Source organism: Pinus tabuliformis, chromosome 5_2 (assembly GCF_031772625.1).
Source record: "Pinus tabuliformis cultivar Carrire ecotype Pingquan chromosome 5_2, CPIR1, whole genome shotgun sequence".
Taxonomy (NCBI): domain Eukaryota; kingdom Viridiplantae; phylum Streptophyta; class Pinopsida; order Pinales; family Pinaceae; genus Pinus; species Pinus tabuliformis.
Genome location: NC_142306.1, coordinates 451,545,957 through 451,571,944, shown reverse-complemented (window position 1 = coordinate 451,571,944; position 25,988 = coordinate 451,545,957). Strand labels below are relative to the sequence as shown.

The window sequence follows — 25,988 nt, the reverse complement described above, 5'->3', positions numbered from 1 at the left end:
TCTCCATTTTGCAACATCTATCCCAATTCAGGATATATGAGCTCGTAGTTTAACCCTATTTTTCCATAAATTCGTTGCCCTCTGATGCACAAACATATCAGTCAACTCTATTTTGAAAAATTTCGAAATTGGAGCTTCGAGAAGTCATTTTAGTTGTTGGATAGCTATTGATAAGTTAAAATCATGTAGTTTGAGTTGTTAAACAAAGATGCATTGTTTGAGTTGATGTTTCTAAATTGCATTAGTCCTGATATAGCAGTTCCTTGTTTTTTCCTACATAGCAAGTGAAGATGCATTGCATCTGGACCATTCATCTTTTATGAAGTGAATTCGTCCACCTAGAGTGGCAATTGGAATTCCTATTTGTATTTAATGATGTAAAGACATGAAAATGGATTGGTTAGTTAGATTAGAGAGGAAAGGACAGTGTCCATTTTTTAATTTTATCTAAGTTTTAATGAAATTGGTCGATTAGAAGTACCTGGTTAAATCTTTTCAGAGATTCATGTGATTCAGCTCTCTTATGTGAGTGTTTCCTATTTTGTGTGTGTTATATTTCTTCCTATGATGTTTAAATGAAAAACTTGTTTCAGAATTCATCTACTTAACGGTGCACCTCGAACCTCCCCGAAGTGAAGCAAGAACTCCCTCAGATGGAGTGAATGGCCCTCCTCCATGGGGTGGTGGTGGTGCTCCTCTTTATGACGGTGCCCTCTCATCTCTCTGACCTGCGCCTAACTCAACTGTTGAAGTTTCTAAGTTTACTTAGTTAGAAACCCTCCATGCACTTTATCTGATTTATTCCTACCTACTCGTTATTTTTCTTTAACAAGTTATTTACAATGTAAATACTGAAAATAAACGCTAGTGCATGCTCAACATATTATAGATCAACAACTAAAAGAAACAAGAACAAACAGACCACATGACACCATTATTTTTGGACTAATGTCCCCGGAAAAACCCAATGTGGGAAAACCAGTGCAGCTATCTGAGGGTTTTCTTATTGAGCAATATCAGAGTACATCTGGGTGCCGAAACTAGCCTACCCAACAGAGAATTTCCTTAGCATTAATACTTCTCGATTTCTGAGAAATCTACTAGCTGAAACCCCGGATAATCCTTCCGGCAGCTATTCAGCACCAATCTGCCCCAGAAACCCTAGCGTCTACCCAATTTGGACTACGTCAGCCTCTCCTAGCCCAACGTTGGCACTGCGTCAGCCTATCTTGGCCCGCGTCAACCCCAGGAGGCCCTGCGTCAGCTCTCTGAGCCTCTGCGTCAGCTACGCTGACCCCTTTGGTGCTCTGCGCAGCACTTAGCTGCCTCTGCGTGGCCCTGCGTGAGCACTGGCTGCTCCTGCGTCTCTCTCTCTGGCTGCTCTGCTGCTATCCCGGCACTATCTCTGCCTCTCTGTCTCTCTATACTCAATGCCCCTCAGCTGATCTCCTGATCACTAATTCTATCTCTCTTAGCAAACCCCGCTCTAGAGAATAGAATGACTAATCACTCTGGTGTATTCTCCAAGTGACCCTCAAGCCTCCTCTTATACTTTTCTCGTTGACATATCAACGGCCGAGATTAAGTCCCTAATCAATAGCTAAGATTAGATTTGGCTTGATCCATGTCTTTTGGATCATTCTAACACAGATTCATATTAATAGTAAATACACATTAATATTTTATTTTCCCTAAGTTTAGACTTAGGGACTTCATTAAAAATATTAATTATTTTAATATCTCCTTATCTATTTAGAATCTGCCCAAACCCTTTCTGGGTATTGGAGATCTCATGTGCCCCAACCTCTCCACCAAATTTCGTGGCTAGAGCACATCCGATGCTACCCCAAATCAACATCAACTTCCTCACCCAACTCATTGTCTGAATATACCTCCTAGTCTCCTCATCTAAATGGCCACGTCCACTATCCCTCTGAGGTGGCCGAATGTCTCTATTCCCCTGTGGGGAAATGGGTCTCGTGCATACAAAGGCCTTGGTCTTGGGCACTGCGTCAATCATATCTCGGGTCATGGAAATAGCATCCAATAAGGACGGGAGCTTATAGGCCCTCACCCAACCACGCAATGGCTCAGCAAACCCCTCCACAAACAACATAATCAACCGAGCCTCCGAGATATTCGACACCATCACAGCCAACCTCTGGAACTCTGAAATATAGACCTTTGCACTGCCTGTCTGTCTCAAGTGGGCTAGCTCCCTGAAATGTAGCTCAGGGTCCTTCCTCTCGAACCTCTCAATCAGTCTCCTGGTAAACTTGGTGTAAGAGGTGATGTGAATGTGCCCCAATGTAATCAGCCTATGGTACCACCATTCATGTGCATCTCCCTCCAGATGTAGCATAGCAAACTGGATAGTGTCCATCTCTCGCATGGGGTTCAGGTGAAAGTAGGTGCCTAGCTTCTGAACCCATGCCCTGGCTGAACTTTTTGTCGACCCATCATAGTTGGGGAGTGTAACCTTCCCCGCTATCTTCTGCACCTCCTGACTAGAATGCCCCCCTCTATAGTGAATCCCATCTTTAGTGGAACACCTCTCCTTAAGGTGAATGTACTCCCTAAAGGACATCACTCTCCTGATCCTGGAGTCTAGTCCCTCGTACTCATCAATACCCGATGCAACTGAGTTCACTAAATATGCAACTGGGTTCGACTCTGTCTCATGCTCTGGCTCATCCACAAAATGAGACATTGTAGGACGGCCTGCTTGGCCACTCAAACGGGTGTGTGGGGGCTGGAATGTACGGTTTCCTCCCCTTGTTGTGGAACCCCTGTCACCTTGGGGTTTCGCCTCTAGCCTCCCATTCACCTGCAGGCCCATCACCCGTTGCATCATATCCATCATCAGTTGTCCCTGCCTCTACACTTGTCGGTTGGTCCTCAACAACTCCTTTAGGACCCGATTATGATCTCCCTATCTAGGTTGTTCGTTGTCCTCCTAGTTCTCCATGTCTCCTCTTATGTTTTCTACCTCTATGTCAGAAAATGGGTCTATAGCTCCCTCGAACCCTGCCTCTTCCTCTTCCATGGCCCCTCTGGAAAAACCACTCCTTGGTATCTGGGTGGCATCACCTACTCTTGTTCCCCACCCTGGCCAGGAACATGCTCTGATACCACTATAATATTCCTAATAGGAAAATTGACAGTGATATTAAGCAAAAATACACATGCAAACAGAAATTTTCAGACAGCCATTAAACACCCAGAATTGCACCAGAACTACCCCAAAATTCAGCCATTTTATTATATATAAAGAGGAGTACAATGCATGAAATGTGTGCACCTGGGCTTCCCAAGGAAAGCTAGACAATCCCAATTGAGAAAATGTTGCCTGGATACAGAGGGAACAACTCCTCCAAAAGGTACTACGTTGGCCCTGGAACTTCTGTATTGCTGGCTGAAAGGAACACCTATTTGAGCCTCCAAAAATGCCCAGAAAATTCTACCAAATTAATCTTGGGCTCTCCACCAAAAACCCAAAAAAATCCAGAAAGGGTTTGATCTAGTTCTGAATCACCCCCACTGCCAGAAAATTATGGCTTGTAGGAATTTTGTCTCTGTAGGCTGCAGCCCCTCCAAAATGTTGAGAAATCTTCCCCAATCAACCTTCTTACACTCCCAGCTCAATGCTACCCCAAAATCCTTCCCCAAGCCTTCCCCACGAATTTCTTCACCATGAACTGCACAACCCAAGCCAGCTATCGTGCAGGAACTTCGACCTGAGCAAAGCACACTCTCCCAGCCTATAAATTCTTCAGGAATCCACTGCAATTTGACCAAGGGAAAGACCTACAAAGGCTCAGTGCTCTTGTCACCAAAATGCTCTCCCACAAGACTACGTGGCTCCCTTTTCTGCGTCCAGACTGAGGCAAAGGCAACTCGTACCACCTGCAAATTGCTCCCCAAGCCTCCACAAAATTATGGCAATACCTCCCTAGGGTGGCACTCGTGGTCCACCGAAGAAAGGGTGAGATTTCCCCTCGAAGATCTTTGGTGTTGAATAACACTTTGTGACTCAACTAAACAACTTGACCAACAATGGTATAGTTTGTCAAATTAGTAAAAAGTCTAAATAGCTGCCCTCATCCTCCTATTTATATTTGTTGCCTTCCCTTTTCTTGTGGGTCCCTCCATCAAATATTTCGACCTCCCTTAGCAAAATCAATTTTCCCTTCAAGGGGTGCATATTTCTTGAGGGGTGGCCCCCACATTCCACCAACTCAAATATTTGACCCACTTTTCCTAAGTTGGTGTCCAAAATTTATGTTGGCTGCAAAATTGCAAAATTGTAGTCTTTCCCTCAGCAAAATTTATTGAGAAGGGGCATTACATAGGGATCATCCACATGGGTGGGTAACAGTGTCCACCATGGGAAATTATTTTACTAGACATTTTAGAAGGCAAGTCAATGTTGTAATTCTTATCATTCTTATCATTGTTATCATTTGAAATTTTGAATGAACAACCAACATCAACCATAAATGCCAATAACGCGTTATGCAATTCTTTCAATTTTTTATTCTCTTCATCTAAGTTTTGCTTGATTTCTTCTTGGCTTTGCATGATTTCATCCTGATACTACTTGAATTTGTCCATACAATATTAAATTTTGCATTACTAACCCTCTTTATTCCCGAAGGTTTGCATGAATGTGTCCTTGTCAAGGGCTATGATACCAATATAATAATCATAAAGTTTCTTATATGGTATGAGACACAAATTTTTAAAATATAGTAATACATAATAACATATTGAATAATTGATTAGATGATTACAATGATGGAGACCCCATTTATAAACATATTATAAAGGTTATCTCCCAGAAGAGTTGTTGCTCTTGATCATTTAGGAAACTTTATTTATAGAAGGTTATTAAAATTAATTATCATGGCATTTATTTATACCTTATTATTTATTATATGACTTATATTCATTACAAAGAGATATCCCTATCTATGCCTATCACCATGAAGGGACCAATGCAAAGCCTCACAAAGTCCTCCAAAATGTACTCCAGGTTAAGGGTGGTCTCGCTACACAATCGCAAAGGCCAAAATGATGAGCCTCTTCAAAAAGGTCTAGATTCTTGACAAGACCCAGTAGACAATACTTAGTATGGTGTAGGCCCAAAGCAAAGATCTCTTGGAGATAAGGTGTGTGTCAATTTGAATCATATGGCATGAAGTTTGTTTTCTTACCAAACTAAAACCAACAAATTCAAGAAGTGGGGAGTCTAAAGGGTGTTTATTGCCTACACAATGGAGATAGGCTAAAAGAATGAAGTGATGAGACTAACAGTATTCGATCTTGAGATATATCTCTGGACCATCATGTCAACAATGTATACAAGTAGAAATTTCTGGTTGAGGTAGCAAAACAAAATCACAAGAGAACCCACTGAGTCCTAAAACAGGTAGTGATACCTTCTTAGAGTGTTTCCTTTTGCATGTTCATTCTTGAACAATTTCTACCAACAGCAATTGTGTTATCTTAAAATGAAGAAGGTTTGCCTATTGAGTAGTGAATTTCAATCTTTTTCTAACTAACATATTTTGGCCTCACATTATTTGGAACAATGACCTCACAACTATACACAAATACTTTATTTATTTAATTCCAAGAAAAAAAGGCCTCTCCTTGAGGAATACTCTAAACTGAAGTTGAAGGTATATCAACTCACGTGTCACTCATATTTTGATATAACACAGCTTAATGCCCATTTTGCTTGGTTTGACAAATGAAAGAACAAATAGTTAAACAGTTGATTACTGAACAGAAATCTTTAGTGGGCATCTGACCTACTATGTCATGAACGGAATTTAAAGGAAAACTTTCCTTAAAGCTTGTAAGCATTGTTTTTAAGTTTTTACAAATTTGAAAGTGTACAGTTCACTTCTATGTGCTGTCATGGAATAAGAGGGAATATCAAAATAAAGAAACTTCATTTCATTCAGTCAATTTGAAGAAACTGAGACTTTGATTTCCCATTAGTTATCTTGGTATAACCAACAAAACAACGTAGATATATGGTGCAAGAAAACCATGACTATTGTATACCAGTGTTCATCCCCAACTATAAGTATTCAAATGGAGCCGTTTTACAGATTAAGATTTTACAAGATGAAGGCACCTATATAAATTCATAGTATTGACAAAATAAGCTTCTGAAATCGACAGCATTAACAAAGCAAAGATTAACCAGCGAATAGAACTCCAGAGAGGATCTTGATGCCTTACATTGTACTAGTATGTTCATCAGATATTTTGATGTTCCATCATAGTCATTCAACCATTTTCTTTAGAATTGTTTTCATAACACAGTTCTTTTGTACAAGTAGACCAGGTTTCTCATTAAACAAATACTGATTCACTGAATATGAACTATGAAATCATACCCTGGTCAGATAAGAAAATTCCAGAACGTGGATGGACAATAATGAATGGATAAAGAAGCAACCCACCTGCAATTTTGACTGCTGACCCTTTGCCTGCATTTGATCACGTCGCTTTCTTCGCTTTGTTGCAGTGACCGGTTGATCCACCTTATCCTTTCAAAACACACAAGGTTTCATTACAAAAACAAACAAATTTAAATAGAAACCCTATAACCAACTTCCTCAAAGGAAGATAAAGATGTTAATCAAGTTAATATTATTAAAATTTGTCTCTATTAATAATGTGAGCATAATTTCATGTTTCACAGTGTCAGAAGCTTTTATTTTGACTTGGAAAAGAAATACATAAACATTTTAATCAGCTGATGATTAGAAACATGGAAAATGCAGATAGAAAATAAAGAATTTCAATCAGATAAATAGTCACAAGTGGTGAACTGTTTTCACCAAGTTGAAATAAGAACCATCATTGAAAATAACTAAGTTAATAGTCTGCTAGAATGATAAGAACATCCTACTCAACGCTTATATAACTCAGAAAGGTATCCGTAATAACATCCAAGAGGTAAAATTCTCATCAGATTTTGGAAGGAAGTTGATTACAAAGAAAAACAAACAGATTCCAAGAGTTCAGGGTGTGGGTGTGGTATCGGGTTCTGGTTTAGATTTGGGTAGGCATTTTCGGAAAAGAGTTTACCAATTTGGGAGTGCATCAAATGAACAACTCAACTTACAAGATCTATTTAATAAATTTACAATTCCAAGTGGTGTTGGGGGCAGGTGTTTTCACCCAATTCATGTTAGGCTTGTTTTGTGTGGTATTACATCTAATCTCATCATCCCAATTGTATCCAGGCCCTATTCATACCAGATGTGATAAGGGATAGATTCAGAGGGATATAACTTGCTAGTTGTACCCAGAATGTATAGAATTTCCACGATCTTGGGTCTAGGTTAGAATCTTAAAATTACTGACACTACCAAACCAAGAATCTCAACCAGAACTACTTTGCACAGTGGAAAATATAAAGCAGTAAATCACATGTACACAAGTATACACAATTTTTAACAAATATTGTACAATAATGTACAACCCAATCTTCGCTATATTAAACCAATCTGAATAATACAACAGTCTATGATATACAAGATACAATGAGAAACTTCCTTGCAGCGTCTATGTCGTATCTTGTCCTGCCGGTCCTTCACTCCCGTATTGCTCACTAGCTGCCTCTTAGTCCTTCAAAGGACAACACATCGAGACTCTAGGAGGTCTGCCACCTAACACTGCTGCAAGTCACTTCTGTAGCATGTACACGGACTGATCCAATCTGCTCTCTGGGTAGGCCTAATCCTGAGCTCCAGTCACCTTAGCCCATCAAGGTACTGCACTTTGGCACCAATCTTCACCCAACCTTCAGCTCCTCTTCGTCAGTTCAAGATAGCTCGTCTAGGGCTACTTTGGGCTATCAACACGCTGCCCTCCACCAGACCAATGATGCCCAATCCTTCACTATAAGTTTTTCTCCTAATTAAGGTCTCCAACTGCCCACGTTGACCTCAATACATGGCACTTATAGGCTGCAATAATCTGATCCAAACTGGTCAACAAACTGCGACCCAACATAAAACACAAATACTGCTCCAACTCACTGTTTAAGGGTCTTCTTGACTGCTGCAACTCCGACTCTGGTTAGGGCACTAAATGCAGTCCTAACAGCCCTCATAAAACTGCTACAACAGTCCTCCTTTGGTGCGGATTCTCTTCTCCAGCAAGCCCTTAGCTCCACGCTGCCTGATTTCTGCTACAGCACCCTTGAATAGGCCTTACAGCCCTTCTATCTTGCCCAGAACAGGCCTGCAGTGGCTCTAGGGCCTGCGGCCTCCCTAAACAGGGATCTCCACCCTCAAAACAGCCCTTAAAACAGTCCTTAAGGCTGTGGCTTCTCCAGCAAGGGTACTCGGCCCTTCTCCAACTCTCGGTCACCCTAAAACAGGCTTCAAACAGCCTCCTTCCCCCACGCTGGTTCTGCCTCTCCCTTGCTGCGGCTAACCCAGAAAATACCTTGCCCTCACTGAGTTCTTCACTTGTCTTTTTGTTGCACAAAGGATGATCTAAGTCCTCACATCCACCTTCTATTTATATGATAAATGAAGGGCTCCACGAATTGATGAAGAGACATGTCTCTTGGAAGAAGCTTACATGACTTGACTGCCCATAATTAATTGTCAACTTCAAAAATTTATATCTTCATTTCTAGAGCTCCAATTTGAGTGATCTTTGGAGCATTGGAATCGGCAAGCCAAGCTCTATCACCTCAAATTTTATCATGCTCAAATTCTTCATGGTTCTGGCCCAAATCCCAATGGGTGCAAAACCCCTACCTTGGGTTTCAAGCCCACAGGTGACCCTTATGGTGCTTTGCCCTCCAAACTCCGAACCCTAGGGCTTGGAGTACCTCCCAAGCTACACAAATCAACACTCCCTCTTAGCAAGGGAGGTACTTCCAAAACTAGGAAGTAACTCATCATCATCATCACTACTCGCAACACTTGCCCAACTCTTGGCGCTCACAATTGCAGCAATCCATGTTCTGTGAACTACGCCCTTCTCGGAAGTGTCGCTGTCACTGGAAGCATCTTGCTTCTTCTTCTTTTCCTGTAACATCTTCCACTCTCTCCATAATTCCTTCTTGGCAGTTGTAGGAGCACCCTTGCTCCCCACTAACCACGCGCTCTTCTTTGCCTGCAAAGTCTCCCTCTAGAACTTGCTACCTCTGAGTCTCTAGAATTTGAACCTTCTTCTCGGGAACCTGTACATGCTCCTTTGAAGCCTACACCTGCACCTGCACCTACTCCTGCTTCTCTGGAACCTGCACCTGCTCCACCTGCTTCTTTCCATGATCCACAGGCTTGCTCGTCAACCTGTAGAGACCATGCTCTCTAACTCCGAGTACAATCCCATCGAACTTAGAGCCTCTGGGCCTGAGTCTTGCCTTCCCATCCTGGAACAAGACCTCAAACCCCTTCCTCTCGATCATTGAGACGAAAATCACACTATATCTGAGTCTTGGTACAAACAGTACATCCTGGACCCGCATCACATGTCCTGTCTCCATCCTGAATGGCACAACACCCGATCCTCGGATCTCCAACTGACTCTTGTTGCCCAACACCATGTGCAACTTCGAGTCCCATTCAGCTAGAGTCTCAAAAACCTCCTGTGACCCTGTCATATGTTTCGTCGCACCACTGTCCACGTACCATCCATCCTCATTGACAGTACCCTGCGAGAAATGAGAGATCATAGCAAAGTCCTCCTCCAATCTCCTGGTGAGATCATCTATCTCAGCAGAAGTGGCAACACCGACGACCTGCTTTCCTTTCTTCTTCTCGTCATCTCCCTTCTTCTTCATCGGACATCTCGACGAAAAATGACCCATCTCGCCACAGTTGAAACACTTGACCTTACTCAAGTCCTTCTTCTGCTTACCCTTCATTCACGCTGCAAGTGCCACGTCATCATCAAAAGTCTTCTTCTTTGGATGAAGATCCTCATCTCGCAACTCTTCCTGAATGAAGTCATCCCACAGCCTATTCCAGTCTGGCAACTTCTCTCTAGCAACAATCCCTTTGATGAAGGGCTTCCATTCCTCAGTGAACCCTTTCAAAGCAATCCTCACCATATCTCCATCTGAAATAGTCACACCGACAGCAACAATCTCATCTTTGACCTGAGAAAATCTCGTCAGATACGAAATCGTGCCTTCACCATTTATCATCTTGGTGTACTTCAACTTACCCTCCAATATCAATACCCGGTTCTCGTTCTTATTTTGGAACAAATTCTGAAGAGCCATCCACATCCCATGTGCGGTGTTCTTCCCAGACAAATGAGGTATTAGGGCATCCTTCACACCATCTAGGATAATCAATCTCGCCCTCGTATCCAAATCCTCATACACTTCCAGCTCCTTCGGGTTAGTTGGCTTCTTGATGGCTTTCTCGACGAACTCTCAGATCCTATTGACTTGCTTCTTTCCATGATCCACAGCCTTGCTCGTCAACCTGTAGAGACCATGCTCTCTAACTCCGAGTACAATCCTATCGAACTTAGAGCCTCTGGGCCTGAGTCTTTCCTTCCCATCCTGGAACAAGACCTCAAACCCCTTCCTCTCGATCATTGAGACGAAAATCACACTATATCTGAGTCTTGGTACAAACAGTACGTCCTGGACCCGCATCACACGTCCTGTCTCCATCCTGAATGGCACAACACCCGATCCTCTGATCTCCAACTGACTCTTGTTGCCCAACACCGTGTGCAACTTCGAGTCCCATTCAGCTAGAGTCTCAAAAACCTCCTGTGACCATGTCATATGTTTCGTCGCACCACTGTCCACATACCATCCATCCTCATTGACAGTACCCTGCGAGAAATGAGAGATCATAGCAAAGTCCTCCTCCAATCTCCTGGTGAGATCATCTATCTCAGCAGAAGTGGCAACACCGACGACCTGCTTTCCTTTCTTCTTCTCGTCATCTCCCTTCTTCTTCATCGGACATCTCGACGAAAAATGACCCATCTCGCCACAGTTGAAACACTTGACCTTACTCAAGTCCTTCTTCTGCTTACCCTTCATTCACGCTGCAAGTGCCACGTCATCATCAAAAGTCTTCTTCTTTGGATGAAGATCCTTATCTCGCAACTCTTCCTGAATGAAGTCATCCCACAGCCTATTCCAGTCTGGCAACTTCTCTCTAGCAACAATCCCTTTGATGAAGGGCTTCCATTCCTCAATGAACCCTTTCAAAGCAATCCTCACCACATCTCCATCTGAAATAGTCACACCGACAGCAACAATCTCATCTTTGACCTGAGAAAATCTCGTCAGATACGAAGTCGTGCCTTCACCATTTATCATCTTGGTGTACTTCAACTTACCCTCCAATATCAATACCCGGTTCTCGTTCTTATTTTGGAACAAATTCTGAAGAGCCATCCACATCCCATGTGCGGTGTTCTTCCCAGACAAATGAGGTATTAGGGCATCCTTCACACCATCTAGGATAATCAATCTCGCCCTCGTATCCAAATCCTCATACACTTCCAGCTCCTTCGGGTTAGTTGGCTTCTTGATGGCTTTCTCGGCGAACTCTCAGATCCTATTGACTTGCAAGACCAACTTGATCCTTTCCTTCCATGGACTATAGTTGGACAACCCTTCCAACCTGTCCTCATACTGGATACCAGCCTGCAACTTCGACATTGTCACCTACAATGTGACCAACTCCCTCTTAAGCTGTACTTCGTTGTGCACAACTCTGATTCACTGACTTCCAAAGTAGCTCAGACACGCTCTAATACCATGTTGAATTTCCACGATCTTGGGTCTAGGTTAGAATCCTAAAATCATTGACGCTACCAAACCAAGAATCTTAACTAGAACTACACTGCACAGCGGAAAATATAAAGTTGTAAATCACATGTACACAAGTATACACAATTTTTAACAAATATTGTACAATAATGTACAATCCAATCTTCGTTATATTAAACCCAGGTTGGCCTTATGAGGCCTAATATGATTGATGATGAAGACTTATGTCTCATGATATTTGTACATTTGACGAAATCTAATAGAAGAAGAAGAATTGATTTAGGGGTTTTCTCCCTTGTGGGGTGAATGTAATGTGAAATTGTTGAAAAAGTTTAAAAATGCAATTATCTACAACAAAGAACAACCTAGCCCTAAAATTAACACCTACAATGAAATGAGCAAGAAAAAAGAATGGGAAAGAGTAGGAGAGGGAGGAGAAAAAATACAAACAACAATGACAAAAAAATGAGGGAGTTTGGGGTTTGCACTTACCTCTTTAGCTTTTTGCTACTCCAAAGTTCAAACTCTCCTCAAGCCCTTCTTCTCCTCTCTTCTTCAAGCTCTCCAAAGATGCAAGAAAGAGGAAAAGAGAGGGGGAAATGCCTTTTAACCCCATCTATCCTTTCCCTAAATCACCATAAACCTACCCCCAACCCAAGTTAAATCACAAAAAAAATTAAAAAATAAATAAATAAGTGGGCCTCCGCGGTGTTGAAATTAGTGTAACTAGGTTCGGTCTTCATAATGACAAATATTGTAATGATGTAATTTTGTATCAAGAAAATTTTTATATTTTTGCTTGAGACATGGGTTTCATGCTCAAGAAGTTTCTTGGTCTAGTTGTGGCTCCCATTGAGAGCCCTAGGTTGAGTTATGTAAAATGAAGACAATCATGTATTGTTACACTTATGAATGTAATTGTTGTAAGTCAAAAAGTCCTTCAAGATCATCAATGAAATACTCCAAAATGTACCCACCAAATTGATGCAAAGAAGCCGCTGGAAATTATTTATTTGGACAGTCTAGAAGCCTCCTATCATGTCGGCCTAGTCAAGGGATCATGTCGGCCTAGGAGATGAGAACACAAGCCTATATAAAGGTAGCGTTGATACCTCCTCCAATATACATCCATTTCATTCTCTCAAGGAAGGTTATATGAAGAGAAAAGGTCGAAGAGAAGAAGCCGCAGTACAAGAGGAAGTTTGTTCCCTCATCCGAAATCACTTAAGAAGTCTGTTCCTACATGCGGCAATCAGATCCGAGCTAGGGCATCATCTTGCATGGGCACGTTGTTGGGTTAAAAGCTCGATCTTGCAGCAGTTGGGAGGAGCAAGCTATCTAGTTGGCAAGGAGAACAACGTTATAGAAGGGTTAGAATAGCCCTAACCCTCCTCGCACGTATGGACTGTATTCTGACGTTGTCAGGTCTATCCTTGTTGTTCTAGGACAGTCACTCTCTCGGCATCAAGGAGGCTCGTTCCAAGCTCAAGACAAAGGGTCATGATATGTGAGATCAATCTCCAAGGAAAGCGAAGACATAGGAAGGCTAGGTGAGCCTGTCCTTGATTACATTTGTGGACTGTCATAGTGTTGTTGCAGACCTACTGTGCTATCTGAAGTTGCAACAAGAAATAATTGTTTGGGTACATTTTGGAGGTATTTTCATTTGATTTCTGAAGGTGTTCTTGAGTCAAAGTTTGGGTTTTGGAATTCATCAATAAAGATTCTATAAGAAAGAGTTCGAAGGGTTTTTCCTCTCATGATTTGGAGAGGTTTTTGCCCTGGCTTGGTGCCAATATCTTGTGTACTCGTGCATTGTTGATCTTCTTGTTTTGATAGTGTGAAAATTCTATCACTGCAACAACTGATTTATTTTACCTACTTATTTGCCAATAAGTTATTTACGAAAAACCCTTCAAGAAATATTAAAATAAATTATGCTGCAGATATCACACCACAATACAGAAACAAACACATGCACAAGAATCAACACATCAACACAGATATTTTGGACAAATGTCCCCAGAAAAACCTAATGTGGGAAAATCAGTGTAGCATAGGAGGATTTTATTATTCAGCAATTCTTCAGTACAACTGGGTGCCAAACTAGCTTACCCAACAGAGAAAAAATTCTCCAACACTTCTCCCAACCTCAGCGTCAGGCTTACTGGCCTCTACGCAATTCCCAGACCTACTGCAAAAGCTCCTGCCTCTCTGTGTCAGCACTGGGCCTCTCTGCGTCACCCATGCAGGCCTTCTAGTGATTGCACAGTCTCCTACCTCTGCATCTGCCTCTCCAACCTCTGCACTGGTCTTCTGGTGCTGATCCCAACTCTCTGTTCCATACTCGCTGCCTCCTGTTGCTCCCCAACCACTAGTTCGAATTCCTCAGCTAACCCCGCTCCAAAAATCGAACTGACTGGCCTCCCTCGGTGTGTTCTCCAACTGACCCTCAAGCCTCTTCTTATACTTTTCATGTTGGTCCTTCAATGGCCGAGACTAAATCTCTAATCAACGACTAAGATTAGATTTGGCTTGATCCATGACTTTTGAAACTTTCTAGCCCATTTTTATATTAATACCCATTAATATTTTATTTTTCCTAAGTTTAGACTTAGGAACTCCATTAAAAATATTAATTATTTTAATATCTCCTAAACCGGTTAGAATCTGCCCAAACCATTTCTGGGTCTTGGCGATCTCATGTGCTTTATCCTCTCCACCAAATTTCATGGCTAGAGCACATCTGATGCTACCCCAAATCAACACTCGCTCTTAGCGAGGACTGTGCTCTAGTAATACTCCACACTGAGCATTACTCTGATCATATGGCATCGGTACCTGTGCTGATGCTAAGCCTCCCTGCCCAACATCCTCTACACTGTTGCATCCTGTACTGTTGCCCATGGCTCTATCACTGCCACTGCTACATCTGTATTGCAACTCCCTCTGCATCCGTGCTACTATTGGGCCATCTTCCCAACATTGCATCTGCAATGCAACTCCATCTGCATCTGTGTTGTTGCTGATCCTTCTTCCCAACACTGCATCTGCACTGCAAACTCCTTCTCATCATGTTGCATCGTGCTACTGCTGACTGCTACTGCACTGCAACATCATACCCATTTCTGCTATTGAAATGGATTCTTTATCATCCCCATCTTCTCCCTGAAATAATCAAACTTGGTTCTTCCAAGGGCCTTGGTAAGGATGTCTACCACCTGTTCTCCTGTAGGAGTGTAGCTCAACTGTACAACTCCTCGTTGGACACAGTCTCTGACAAAGTGACACTGGATATCAATATGCTTTGACCGATCGTGAAACACTGGATTCTCAGAGAGCTTGATGCAACTCTGATTATCGCACATGATCCTGGTTGCCTCCATCTTTCTTCTGAATAGGTTCACAACCAGTTTTTTAAGCCATATGGCCTCACACAAAGCTATGTTTGCAACCATATATTCTGCCTCTGTTGAGCTCAGAGCCACAGATTTTTGTTTCCTACTGCACCAGGAGGTCATTCCTGATCCAATGTTGAAACAATACCCAGAGGTACTTTTCCGATCCACTGAACTTCCCGCCCAATCTGCATCAATAAATCCACTCAATCTGATATCCTTACTCCTGGTGTACAAGAGTCCATAATTGATTGTTCCTTGTATATATCTGAGAACATGTTTGGCTGTTGCCCAATGCACCCTCATTGGTTCCACCATGAATTGACTGAGGGTGTTGACAGCGTAACAAATGTCAGGTCTGGTATTGACCAGATACATCAGGGACCCTATGAGCTGTCTATATAAGGTGGGATCAACATCCTTGTCTTTTGATGCATCAATCTTCTTCCAATTGGTGATCATTAGAGTAGCCATGGGTCTACAATCCCCTATCCTGAATCTCTTCAAGATTTCTGTAGCACATCTCCCTTGCCTAAGGAAGAGGTCTCCCTTTTGCTGCCAAACTTCCAACCCGAGGAAATAATGAATTCGTCCCAAATCCTTCATATCGAATTTCGTGGCTAGATTCTTCTTGCAGTCCCCGAGGAGCCTGGATGATCCTGTCAAAAAGAGATCATCCACATACAATATTAAGATTAGAGGCTCATTCTCTACAACCAGATAGTAGAGATTTGGATCTACGTCACTCTTGACAAATTCCATCTTCTGCAAGTAGCCATCGATTACCGTACCATGCTCTATGTGTCTATTTCAGCCCATACAAGGCTCTCTTCAATCTGCGTATATGAGGCTTCTTCTCATGTGCCTCAAAGCCCTCTAGTTGTTCAATGTATACCTCTTCTTCTATCACCCCGTTCAGAAATGTCATTTTGACATCCATTTGATGAATCTCCCACCCCATCTGTGCTGCAAGAGATATCACAGTTCTAATAGATGTATACCTGGCTACCGGGGCGAAGGTCTTTTCATAGTCGATTCCTTCCTTCTGAGCATACCCCTTTGCCACAAACCTGGCTTTGTATTTCTCAACACTGTCGTCTGCAACATATTTAATCTTGTAGATCCATCTCGAACCTACCACTGATTTGTCTTGAGGCCTTGGCACTACCTCCCAGACATCGTTCACCATTATGGAGTTGTACTCCTCTACCATCGTGTCTATCCAAACCTGATGTAGAGCTGCCTCTTTGAAACTGGCAGGCTCCCCATCCTGAGCTACTAAAGCCTGATATCTATCTAGTTGTTTTCGCTCCCTCTTATTGTTTCTTGGCGCACCGATGAAGTCTTATGCATCTCGCAGAATCTGACAAAGTTCCCTGCTCGTTCTTCCTCTGCCAGGAGGTGCTTCTATTAGCTCCTCCTCATCCTGAGATTCTTCCTGATCCGAGGAAGAATTCTTTATTTCCGTTGGTTGAAGAGGTTTGACCAACGACTCCTCTTTTGACTGCTCCTTAGAAGGCATTTCTCGAGATTTTCTTAAAGCCCTGTCCTCCATGAACTTCACATCTCGTCGAACTACTACCTTCCTGCTCCCTAGAAGATAGATTCTGTATGTCTTAGTGTTCTCGCTATATCCCACTAGATATCCTTTCTCTGCAATTTGATCAAGATTCTTCCTCTTTTCCTCGAGTATGCGGCAATATGCTAAGCTCCCAAATATCCTGAAATGACTGACTTCAGGCGTCTTCACTGTGAAAACTGTCTCTAAAATAATCTTGCCTAATGCCCGATGATGAGTCCTGTTCTGAACATAGACTGTTGTGTTGCATGCTTCTGCCCACAGGAATTTTGGCATATCCTGATCATACATCATGGCCCTAGCTGCTTCTACAATAGTCATGTTCTTCCTTTCTGCTACTCCATTCTGCTCCGGATTGTAAGGAGTTGTCCACTCTCTTCTGATGCCCTCCTTAGCACAAAAATCAGTGAATTCCTTATCGACATACTCTCCACCATTATCTGAGCGCAAAACTTTTATTTTCTTCCCAGTCAGATTCTCCACCAGAGCCTTGAACTCTTTGAATCAACAGAAAACCTCGTCCTTGGTTTTCAGAAAATAAATCCAAGTTTTCCTTGAGTGGTCATCAATGAAGGTAAGGAAGTACTCGGCACCACTAAGAGCTTTAGTGGACATAGGTCCGCAGATATCTGAGTGTATCAATCCTAGTACACTCTTAGCCCTGTTCTTACTTCTAGGAAATGTTGCTTTAGCATACTTTCCCAGAGCACATCCTCTACATACATCATCTCGTTCTGTACTAAGATTCGGAACTCCTGTTACAGTGTTTCTGAGAATTCTTAGAGCCCCATGATGCAAATGTCCCATTCTTCTATGCCATAGTTCGTTCAAATCCTTGTCTCCATGACTGCCTATTAGTGCCATTGGTGATTCTAGTTGTAGTCTGTACAAGCTGTTAATTTTGATCCCAATCTGCACTTTCTTTTTCCAGCTTGGATGTTTGACATATACTTTCTCCTTGATGAAGAAAACGTCATAGCCTTTGCCTTGAAGTTGCAACATGGAAAGTAAATTCATCCCCAATCCTGGTACATGCAGCACATTGGTAGCACAAAACCGCTCTCCCATTTCTGTTTGAAAAACTATGGTACCCCTCCCTACTGGAGTACACTTTGCCTTGTTCCCCATGGTGATCTGAAAGTTCATCCTCTCCTCCCGATAATCTGAGAAACATTCCCGGATTCTCGTCATATGCCAAGAGGCTCCACTGTCTATATACCATACTTCTGATGATGCAGAGCTAGTCACACAAGCCACTTCTTCTTCCAGCCTAGAAGCCAACATAGAGAAATCGAAGTCACTGTCTCTTGTGCAATTTTCTGAAAATCTGTGCGAATCTCCTGACGTAAATGCCTCTGCATCATGGTCTCGACCCATAATTGATTTTCCCTTCCTGTCTCTGATTACTTGCTCTAATACCATGTGAAAATTCTATCACTGCAACAACTGATTTATTTTACCTACTTATTTGCTAATAAGTTATTTACGAAAAACCCTTCAGTAAACATTAAAATAAATTTTGCTGCAGATATCACACCATAATACAAAAACAAACACATGCACAAGAATCAACACATCAACACAGATATTTTGGACAAATGTCCCCGGAAAAACCCAATGCGAGAAAACCGGTGCAGCATAGGAGGATTTTATTATTCAGCGATTATTCAATACAACTGGGTGTCAAACTGGCTTACCCAACAGAGAAAAAATTCTCCAGCACTTCTCACAACCTCAACATCAGGCTTACTAGCCTTTACGCAGTTCCCTGACCTATTGCGTCAGCTCCTGCCTCTTTGTGTCAACACTGGGCCTCTCTACGTCACCCACGCAGGCCTTCCAGTGACTGCACAGTCTATTGCCTCTGTGCCTGCCTCTCCAACTTCTGCGCTGGTCTTCTAGTGTTGATCCCAACTCTCTGTTCTGTACCCGCTGCCTCCTGCCACTCCCCAAACCACTAGTTCAAATTTCTCAACTAACCCCGCCCCAGAAATTAAATTGACTGGTCTCCCTCAGTGTGTTCTCCAACTGACCCTCAAGCCTCTTCTTATACTTTTCCTGTTGATCCTTCAACGGTCGAGATTAAATCTCTAATCAATGACTAAGATTAGATTTGGCTTGATCCATGACTTTTGGTACCTTCTAACCCAGTTTTATATTAATACCCATTAATATTTTATTTTTCTAAGTTTAGAGTTAGGAACTTCATTAAAAATATTAATTATTTTAATATCTCCCAAACCGGTTAGAATCTGTCCATTTCTGGGTCTTGGAGATCTCATGTGCTTTAGCCTCTCCACCAATTTTCATGGCTAGAGCACATCCGATGCTACCCCAAATCAATAGATAGCTGGTTGATGATAATAACACATGTTAATAATAAGAAACAAAATATAAGAAAAGAATATCACAAGCAGTTATCATAGTTAAGAGAAATTGAATTCTTAAATTGCCCTAGATTTCTCAACACGCGGAACCGCACATCAACCCTCGGATTTGCTCGAAACCCTGCCCAGATCCGTGCCCAATCCTCCATAGATCTGAGGCGGATCCTTGTCCAAATCCACGGATCGGAAATCTAGAACCACAGATTAGGCCAGCACTGTTCCGGATTTCTAGGAATTGGCCCAAATCGGCGGAATCACAGATCTAATTTTCGGATCTGCGGTTCCGCCAAAGGATCACCCAAAGATCCGTACAGGGTGCACTTCCAGCCTTGGATCCTTTGGGGGGGAGGGAGGGAAGGATCGTGCAACACTGATCCTTACACATATTTAGTCTTTTGGAGTTTCTTGTGCCTCGTTCATTGTAAATCTTAGAAAGACATTTTCTTCGTTTGCTCTCTTCCTACTTTTCTTGGAGATGATCCATTGGTTCATTTTAGCCACTTGATAACATTATTATATAGATTTAAAGGTAAATTTATTTCAAAGCTATAAAATGCTTTTTTTATGTCTCGTTTACAACTTTTCTACCTTGTTTTGGGATGTCCTATAAACATGTCGATATACTAAGTCACCAGTTGATCATATCTCGACATTTATGTGCACACACATAATGACCAAGACAGACAAGGAAAATGTTTATATGATTTAATGTCTGAAAAAAACTGTGCCACTCAAGTTGCTCCTAGCTTCCTACTACTTAACAATGTAACAACAATATGCTACAGTACCATAAGTTAAAATTCCGCATGCTATCCCACAGTGACAGAGGTCTAAAGCTTGCAATTTCTATTTTCTAGGCTTGTTATATTTGATATTAAAATCTGAAACGAATTTTTTAATTAATTGAAATCGGTACTATCAATGTCTGGTTTTTTGAGAGTCAATAACACTAGTCAGAAAATGCATGCATGGAGGAAGATGGAAGGCATAAAAGATACTAAATAGTAAACCAGAATCAGTACAAATGTTTAAAGGCCATACCTCAGCAAGCACTTGTTTACGCTGCTGCAACTCTGAATGGACCACCTTCTGTTCCAATAATTTTTTGCACTCCTTATCACAAGGCAGAATTCCTAAGCCAAACATACTCTTTGTAACCTCCTTTAATGAATGATTTGACTTAAGATGTGCAGCTTGAACATCCATGCAAACCCATTCTTTTTTGAGGCGCTGACAAGAACAACGGACTGTAACCTGGTCACATACCACCAAAACTTTACTTTCTCAGTATAAGAAAGGAGAACAAAAGTTCTGACCTTGAGTAGACTAAAGATCTCATGTTTCAATGCCTAAAGACAAACAACTTTAAGGAAGAAAACAGCACTTCAGAATAACAAATTGGAATCTGGATTCTGGAATCATATGGTCATGTTTACGATAAACAACAGGGATAATTACTTCAGTAACCAAATATAGCATTATCCTAACTTTGTAATGCTGACTGATATTCTGCATACAGACTGATATGAAGTTATAACATCTCTAGTTGGCATAATATTACAAAGCATATGGTTGGGAGGACAACGAAGTTTCTTGATTGAAAATCCATCACTGAAAACACACCTTTTTATGACATGTTTCAGCTGATGAGCAAGGTCCCGGATGGCATATCTCAGGGCAAAGATGTGTGCAATTGGGTAACTTCCTGCAAGCCCACAATATCATCATCATAGTGCACAATGCATATGGAACGATTTAATGTAAATAATAAACTCTCGATTTGCTATATCTTTATTCATTGACAAAACTCAAGTAATATATCAAATTTACCCTTAAGATTATATTCATCTTTCCCATTCATGAAAAAAGTATAGAATGCATGTTACAATCAAAACATTGAAACCACTTGAACAACTCCAATAATGCTGCAAATATCTTTTGCTTGTCGATTATATGATTGCCCCTTTCTAGATTTCTGTGTTAAAAAAGAAATCAGAAATTCTTTCTCTCAGACTCAAGTCAACAGAGCTCCTAGGAGCTAGAAAATGATATAATGACTAGTCAGTTGTGCTTGGCCCTGTTAAATTTCAAATACCAGCCAAATTTATTTTCTCACAGCGATTTATTTATTTTTCGTTGGCAATTTATTTATTTACTCAAATAAACACTGAATTACCGAAAAATAAAATCATTAGTATTTTTAATTTCTAGAAATAAATATATGCAGCAATTTGGCTTCCTCCAGATCAAATCGATCTCCCTCTAGCAAATCAGCCCTGCAATTTCCTCCACTTGGCCGATTCACCCTCAATCCACTCGCACTTCCCCCTCTCTGTGCTCTAGTCTACTAAGCCATGTTACCCACCATTTTGTGGGTGATATCCCTAGGAGAAAAAACTTCTCCATGATGGTCCTCAGCGGGCAACCCCTTGCAGCGACAAACTAACTCATTGTGCCATTTATCCACCACCTGAGCCAGCCATGTGGTCCCTCACCCATTTGTCATGATCGTATTTTTGAAGGTGGGCCTCCCAAACCTAAAGGTATGCCTTGTCATTTGGTGATTGAGTATTTTACTTTACTTATCATGGAAAGTTGGAAACTCTTGGGCATGGATTAATGGAGGGATTTGGCGGAAAGGGTGGACTAAGTTTGTTCTCTTGTCCCCTAGGTCTCTTAGGATGTTAACCTTGGACCTTAGTCCCATGGGATCTCTTTTACTGAACTTTGGGCTTTAGGGATGGTACTACATGTGAAACTCCGATTTTGGTTGCATGGTCCCGCTCCCCGATCCACATATATCACCCCCCCTTCCGCTCATTATAATCCCATTCAACACTCCTCCCACCTAGGTCCACATTCCTCAACTTGATCCACACAAGGTCAACCACCCCCTCTCCTTTGCCCACACCTTCGGTCGAGCCTAGAACGATGCCTGGAGGTTGATGCAAAAGAAAAGAAAAGAAAAAGCATAATTGGCCCCATTCAACAAGAAATTGTACCACAAAATGCAAAAGATGGTTGGGACAAACACATTTAGCACATGGGCAAAAGCCAATACATGAGCTCTACCCCCTTCCATGGCCATCACCATGGTTCCTATAGGCCCTAGATGAGTCTCCTCTATTATTCAGGAATCTATGATTGTCCCAACCCCTGGTGGGCAATGAACTACCCCACCTTAAAGGGGGTATTCATTGCTATATGTTACACACCATGCTCTCATTCCCTTGAGCCTCGAGCAGTTAACCGAAGAAAAATCATAAAAGGCAAAAGACATATGAAGAAGGGTGGAAAAATCAAGGTCGAGGTAACTCATGTACCACGATTGCTCCCTCCTACACATCATTTACCCAAGTATGGGCTTCCCTTTCATTAGCTACCCTTGTACCATGGCATGTGACCCAGGTTTTCCCCTTCATCCCCTACTTTGTTCCATCACTTTATCACATGCCACCACCATTTGAAGGATGTACCATGGACATACCACCCCCTTTAGAAGCAAAAACCACCTAATAAGGTGCTTGGTTAGCCCCCCTTTGAGCTTGGAGACATTTGCACATGCCAAACCCGCTAAGGAAAGGCATGCCATTATGAAGTGTCTATTACCGCTCAAACTAGCAGGGGTCCTAGAGGGGCACTTGGTAGGTCAAGGGAAACAATGGAGCTATAGCCCACTGTCACCACAGCTAAAGCTCCCCACCCTTTACAGACATTCACCGATGGGAGGAGACTCGGTACATATAGAGAATCACCTATGAAGGATAAATCAATGAAATGGATAGGAGGTGATTCCAATAACACTTTCCCAGGAGAAACTTTAAATTAAGAGGGGTTGACGAGGATTTGAGGGCTAGGTTTAGGGAATATGACTTGCAAAGGAGCTTCCTAATCCTGAAAATTGTTATGGAGCTTGGTTTCCCTAGTGGTCTTTGAAGAACTAACTTTGATAGGAAATGGGACCACACCAAACCAAGTAGACCCCAAGTTAGTGTTGATTTGGGGTAGCATCGGATGTGCTCTAGCCATGAAAACTGGTGGAGAGGCTAAAGCACATGAAATCTCCAAGACCCAGAAATGGTTTGGGGAAATTCCACTCGGTTAAGGAGATATTAAAATAATTAATATTTTTAATGGGTTCTTAAGTCTAAACTTAGGAAAATAAAAATATTAATGGATATTAATATAAAACTAGGTGAGAGCACGAAGCCGACCCAGGTGAGGCGAAAATGGTGAACCCGGTCAACAGCGTTTCGGTTACCAGTCCTGAAATGGAGGGCGTCCCGGATCAGTTCCCCGCTGGTCTTCAAGGTCTGGTGGTAGACGATGATCCGACTTGCCTCAAAATTCTGGAGAAAATGTTGCAAACCTGCCGATATGAAGAAACGGAAGGGCTTTCAATGGATTTTTTCAACCCTGTATCGTGGTGTCTAGAACTGCTGCCATTGCCACCTGTGCTTCTTCACGAATGCCGTTGTCTGTGGTTGCCGCTGTCACCACCTGTGCTTCTTCCGGGTGTCGTTCTTGCTGCTGCTCGCTTTGGTGCCGCTGCAGGTTTCTATTATGTGGAAACGATGGCTCTGCAATCCCTCGGCGCAAACGAGATGGAAACCGCGCCTCTCAGCGGGGGCATGAAGAATGAGATTTTCCGGTACAGTTGGAAGAACAGAGAGGACGAGAAGCCCAGGAAGGTACTCGTTCGAATCCACGAAGAAGAGAGCGCGAATGTGGTTTTCGATCCGGAATATGAGATTCGGGCGTTTGATTTCATTTCCAGGCTTGGCCACGGACCCCGTCTCCTCGCTTCCTTCCCCAAAGGTCGCATTGAGGCTGTGGCGAATGCCCTTCTGGATTTGTACATAAAATGTGGAAGGGTTAAGATTGCATGCGAACTGCTTGACGAAATGCCTGAACAAGATGTCAAGAAAATGGCTTCGTGGGACGCAATGATTTCGGGGTTCATGCAGAATGGGCATGACGAGGAGGCAGTGATTTCAGGATCTGCACAGATTGGGCAAGCTGCGGAGGCAATGGAGATCTTTATCCAAATGCAGGCAGCTGGAAGGAAGCCAGTCACGAAGACATACCCCAGTATGCTCCCGGCCTATGCCAACTTAGCAGCTCCGGAGCAAGAAATCGAGACAGCCCGCTTTTCTATGGAGAAGATAAGCGATGGAAAGCAGCAGTCGGATCTCTCAGCCTCGTTCCAGATCCAGATCAGGCTCCTTTCTGGAAAAACTCTGCTACAATGGGTAAGCGCTTCAGATCTAGTGCAGAACCTCAAGCAATCTCTGGAATTTAGGCTGGGGATTCCCTCCGCTTCTCAACGACTCCTCTACGAAGGTAAACATCTGGAGGATCTGTATCCCCTTTCTTTTTACAGCATTAGAAGAAATGCCTCCATCATTCTTACCCTCCGTTTGAGAGGGGGAGCTGGGGGACAGTCATCTTCAGCTGCGGCTTTTTCCTACAAGGATGCAGTCCATGCTCAGAAGCCCAGGAAAGCTGCTCCACCAGCTCAGGCTCCTAAACCGTTCTTGGTGGACAAGCTGGAGGAAACCCCCTCCATTGAAATATCGCATCCTTCGCTGGATGATCAAATCCAAAAATATGCAGAGCATGGCATTATTTGCAGGTTCAATGGACTATGGCCTCGCACAGCGGATCTCTACCAATGGATCCACTCACACTGGACCAACAACTGCAAGGTTCTTCTTTGCTCAAAGGGTTTCTTCATTGTAGTTTTTGCTTTCAACGAAGATTACCAAAAAGCATTAACTGAAGGCCCATGGTTTTGGGGCTCAGCAGGACTATTCCTCACCCCTTGGTTCCCAGATTTCGATCCTTCTTCAGCGATCATCACAAAGCTCCCCATCTGGGTCAGACTTCCTAACCTCCCGGCGCATCTATGGCACTTTGCTGTATTCCAAGGAATCGGCGACTCTCTAGGCCGCTTTCTAGCAACAGACACCTCTAGGGGGGAAAAAGGCATATACACCTTCGCCAGAATTTGTGCAGAAATAGACATGAGCAAAGGTCTACCGGATCAGATTAATCTCAAAATTGGAGACTTCCATTGGACCCAGTCCCTAGACTACGAGAACACAGCCTTTCGCTGCCGAAATTGCCATAACACAGGGCACCTTCAGAACTCTTGTCCCTCGCGGCCTGCCCAGAAGAAGAAAGCCAATCCTAAGCCGAAATCCAAAAGTTGGAAGCCTCATGATCCTCCTCCTATGGATGATTTGGATTCCAGCTCAGATGAAGAGGCAGAGGATGCAGAAGGAATGGAAACAAAGCAGGCACAGGATCCGCCTTCGACTGGTTGTGAGGATTCTTCGGTCCCTCCAAACTCACAGAAAAGAACTCATGAGTCCTCTCCCTCGGATTCAGACAAGGAGTCCTCTCCGTCAACCCAGCTCAGTTTGCAAATCATGCCAGTTCAGCAGAGTCATCTTGATTGGGTCAAAGTTGGTAAAAAGAAAGGGAAAAAATGCCGAATAGTTGATCCTACCCACGTTGGGTAGAATCCTCTATTTCTACGCCTGTTTCTCTGTTCCTCTTGTTACCTCTTGTTTAGCAATGTTCTCTTCCCAGTTTCTCTTAGGGGCCAAGGTGGATCGCCATTCCTTTCCGGCTGCCCGTTCTCTTGCTTCTCTTGGCTGTAATGTCATTTTGTACCATATTTTCTCTTAATAGAATTAGTTTTTACCGAGAAAAAAAAAATATAAAACTAGGTGAGAAGGTTCTAAATGACATGGATCAAACCAAATCTAATCTTAGCTGTTGATTAAAGATGTAATCTCGGCCATTGAAGACTCAACAGAAAA

The 25,988-nt window shown here is 42.6% G+C and overlaps 1 protein-coding gene across 3 annotated transcripts in view; it reads right to left on the bottom strand.

The window, feature by feature from the left end:
- NFXL2 (NF-X1-type zinc finger protein NFXL2) overlaps window positions 1–25,988 on the bottom strand; it is a 312,418-nt gene that overhangs the window by 37,502 nt on the left and 248,928 nt on the right. For all 3 annotated transcript variants that reach the window (XM_089436528.1, XM_089436529.1, XM_089436530.1), the window contains 3 exons: window positions 20,782–20,863; window positions 20,200–20,412; window positions 6,480–6,566 (listed from right to left, as the gene is read on the bottom strand). In XM_089436528.1, the coding sequence (XP_089292654.1) occupies window positions 6,480–6,566; window positions 20,200–20,412; window positions 20,782–20,863 (382 nt within the window). The remainder of the gene's footprint in view (window positions 1–6,479; window positions 6,567–20,199; window positions 20,413–20,781; window positions 20,864–25,988) is intronic.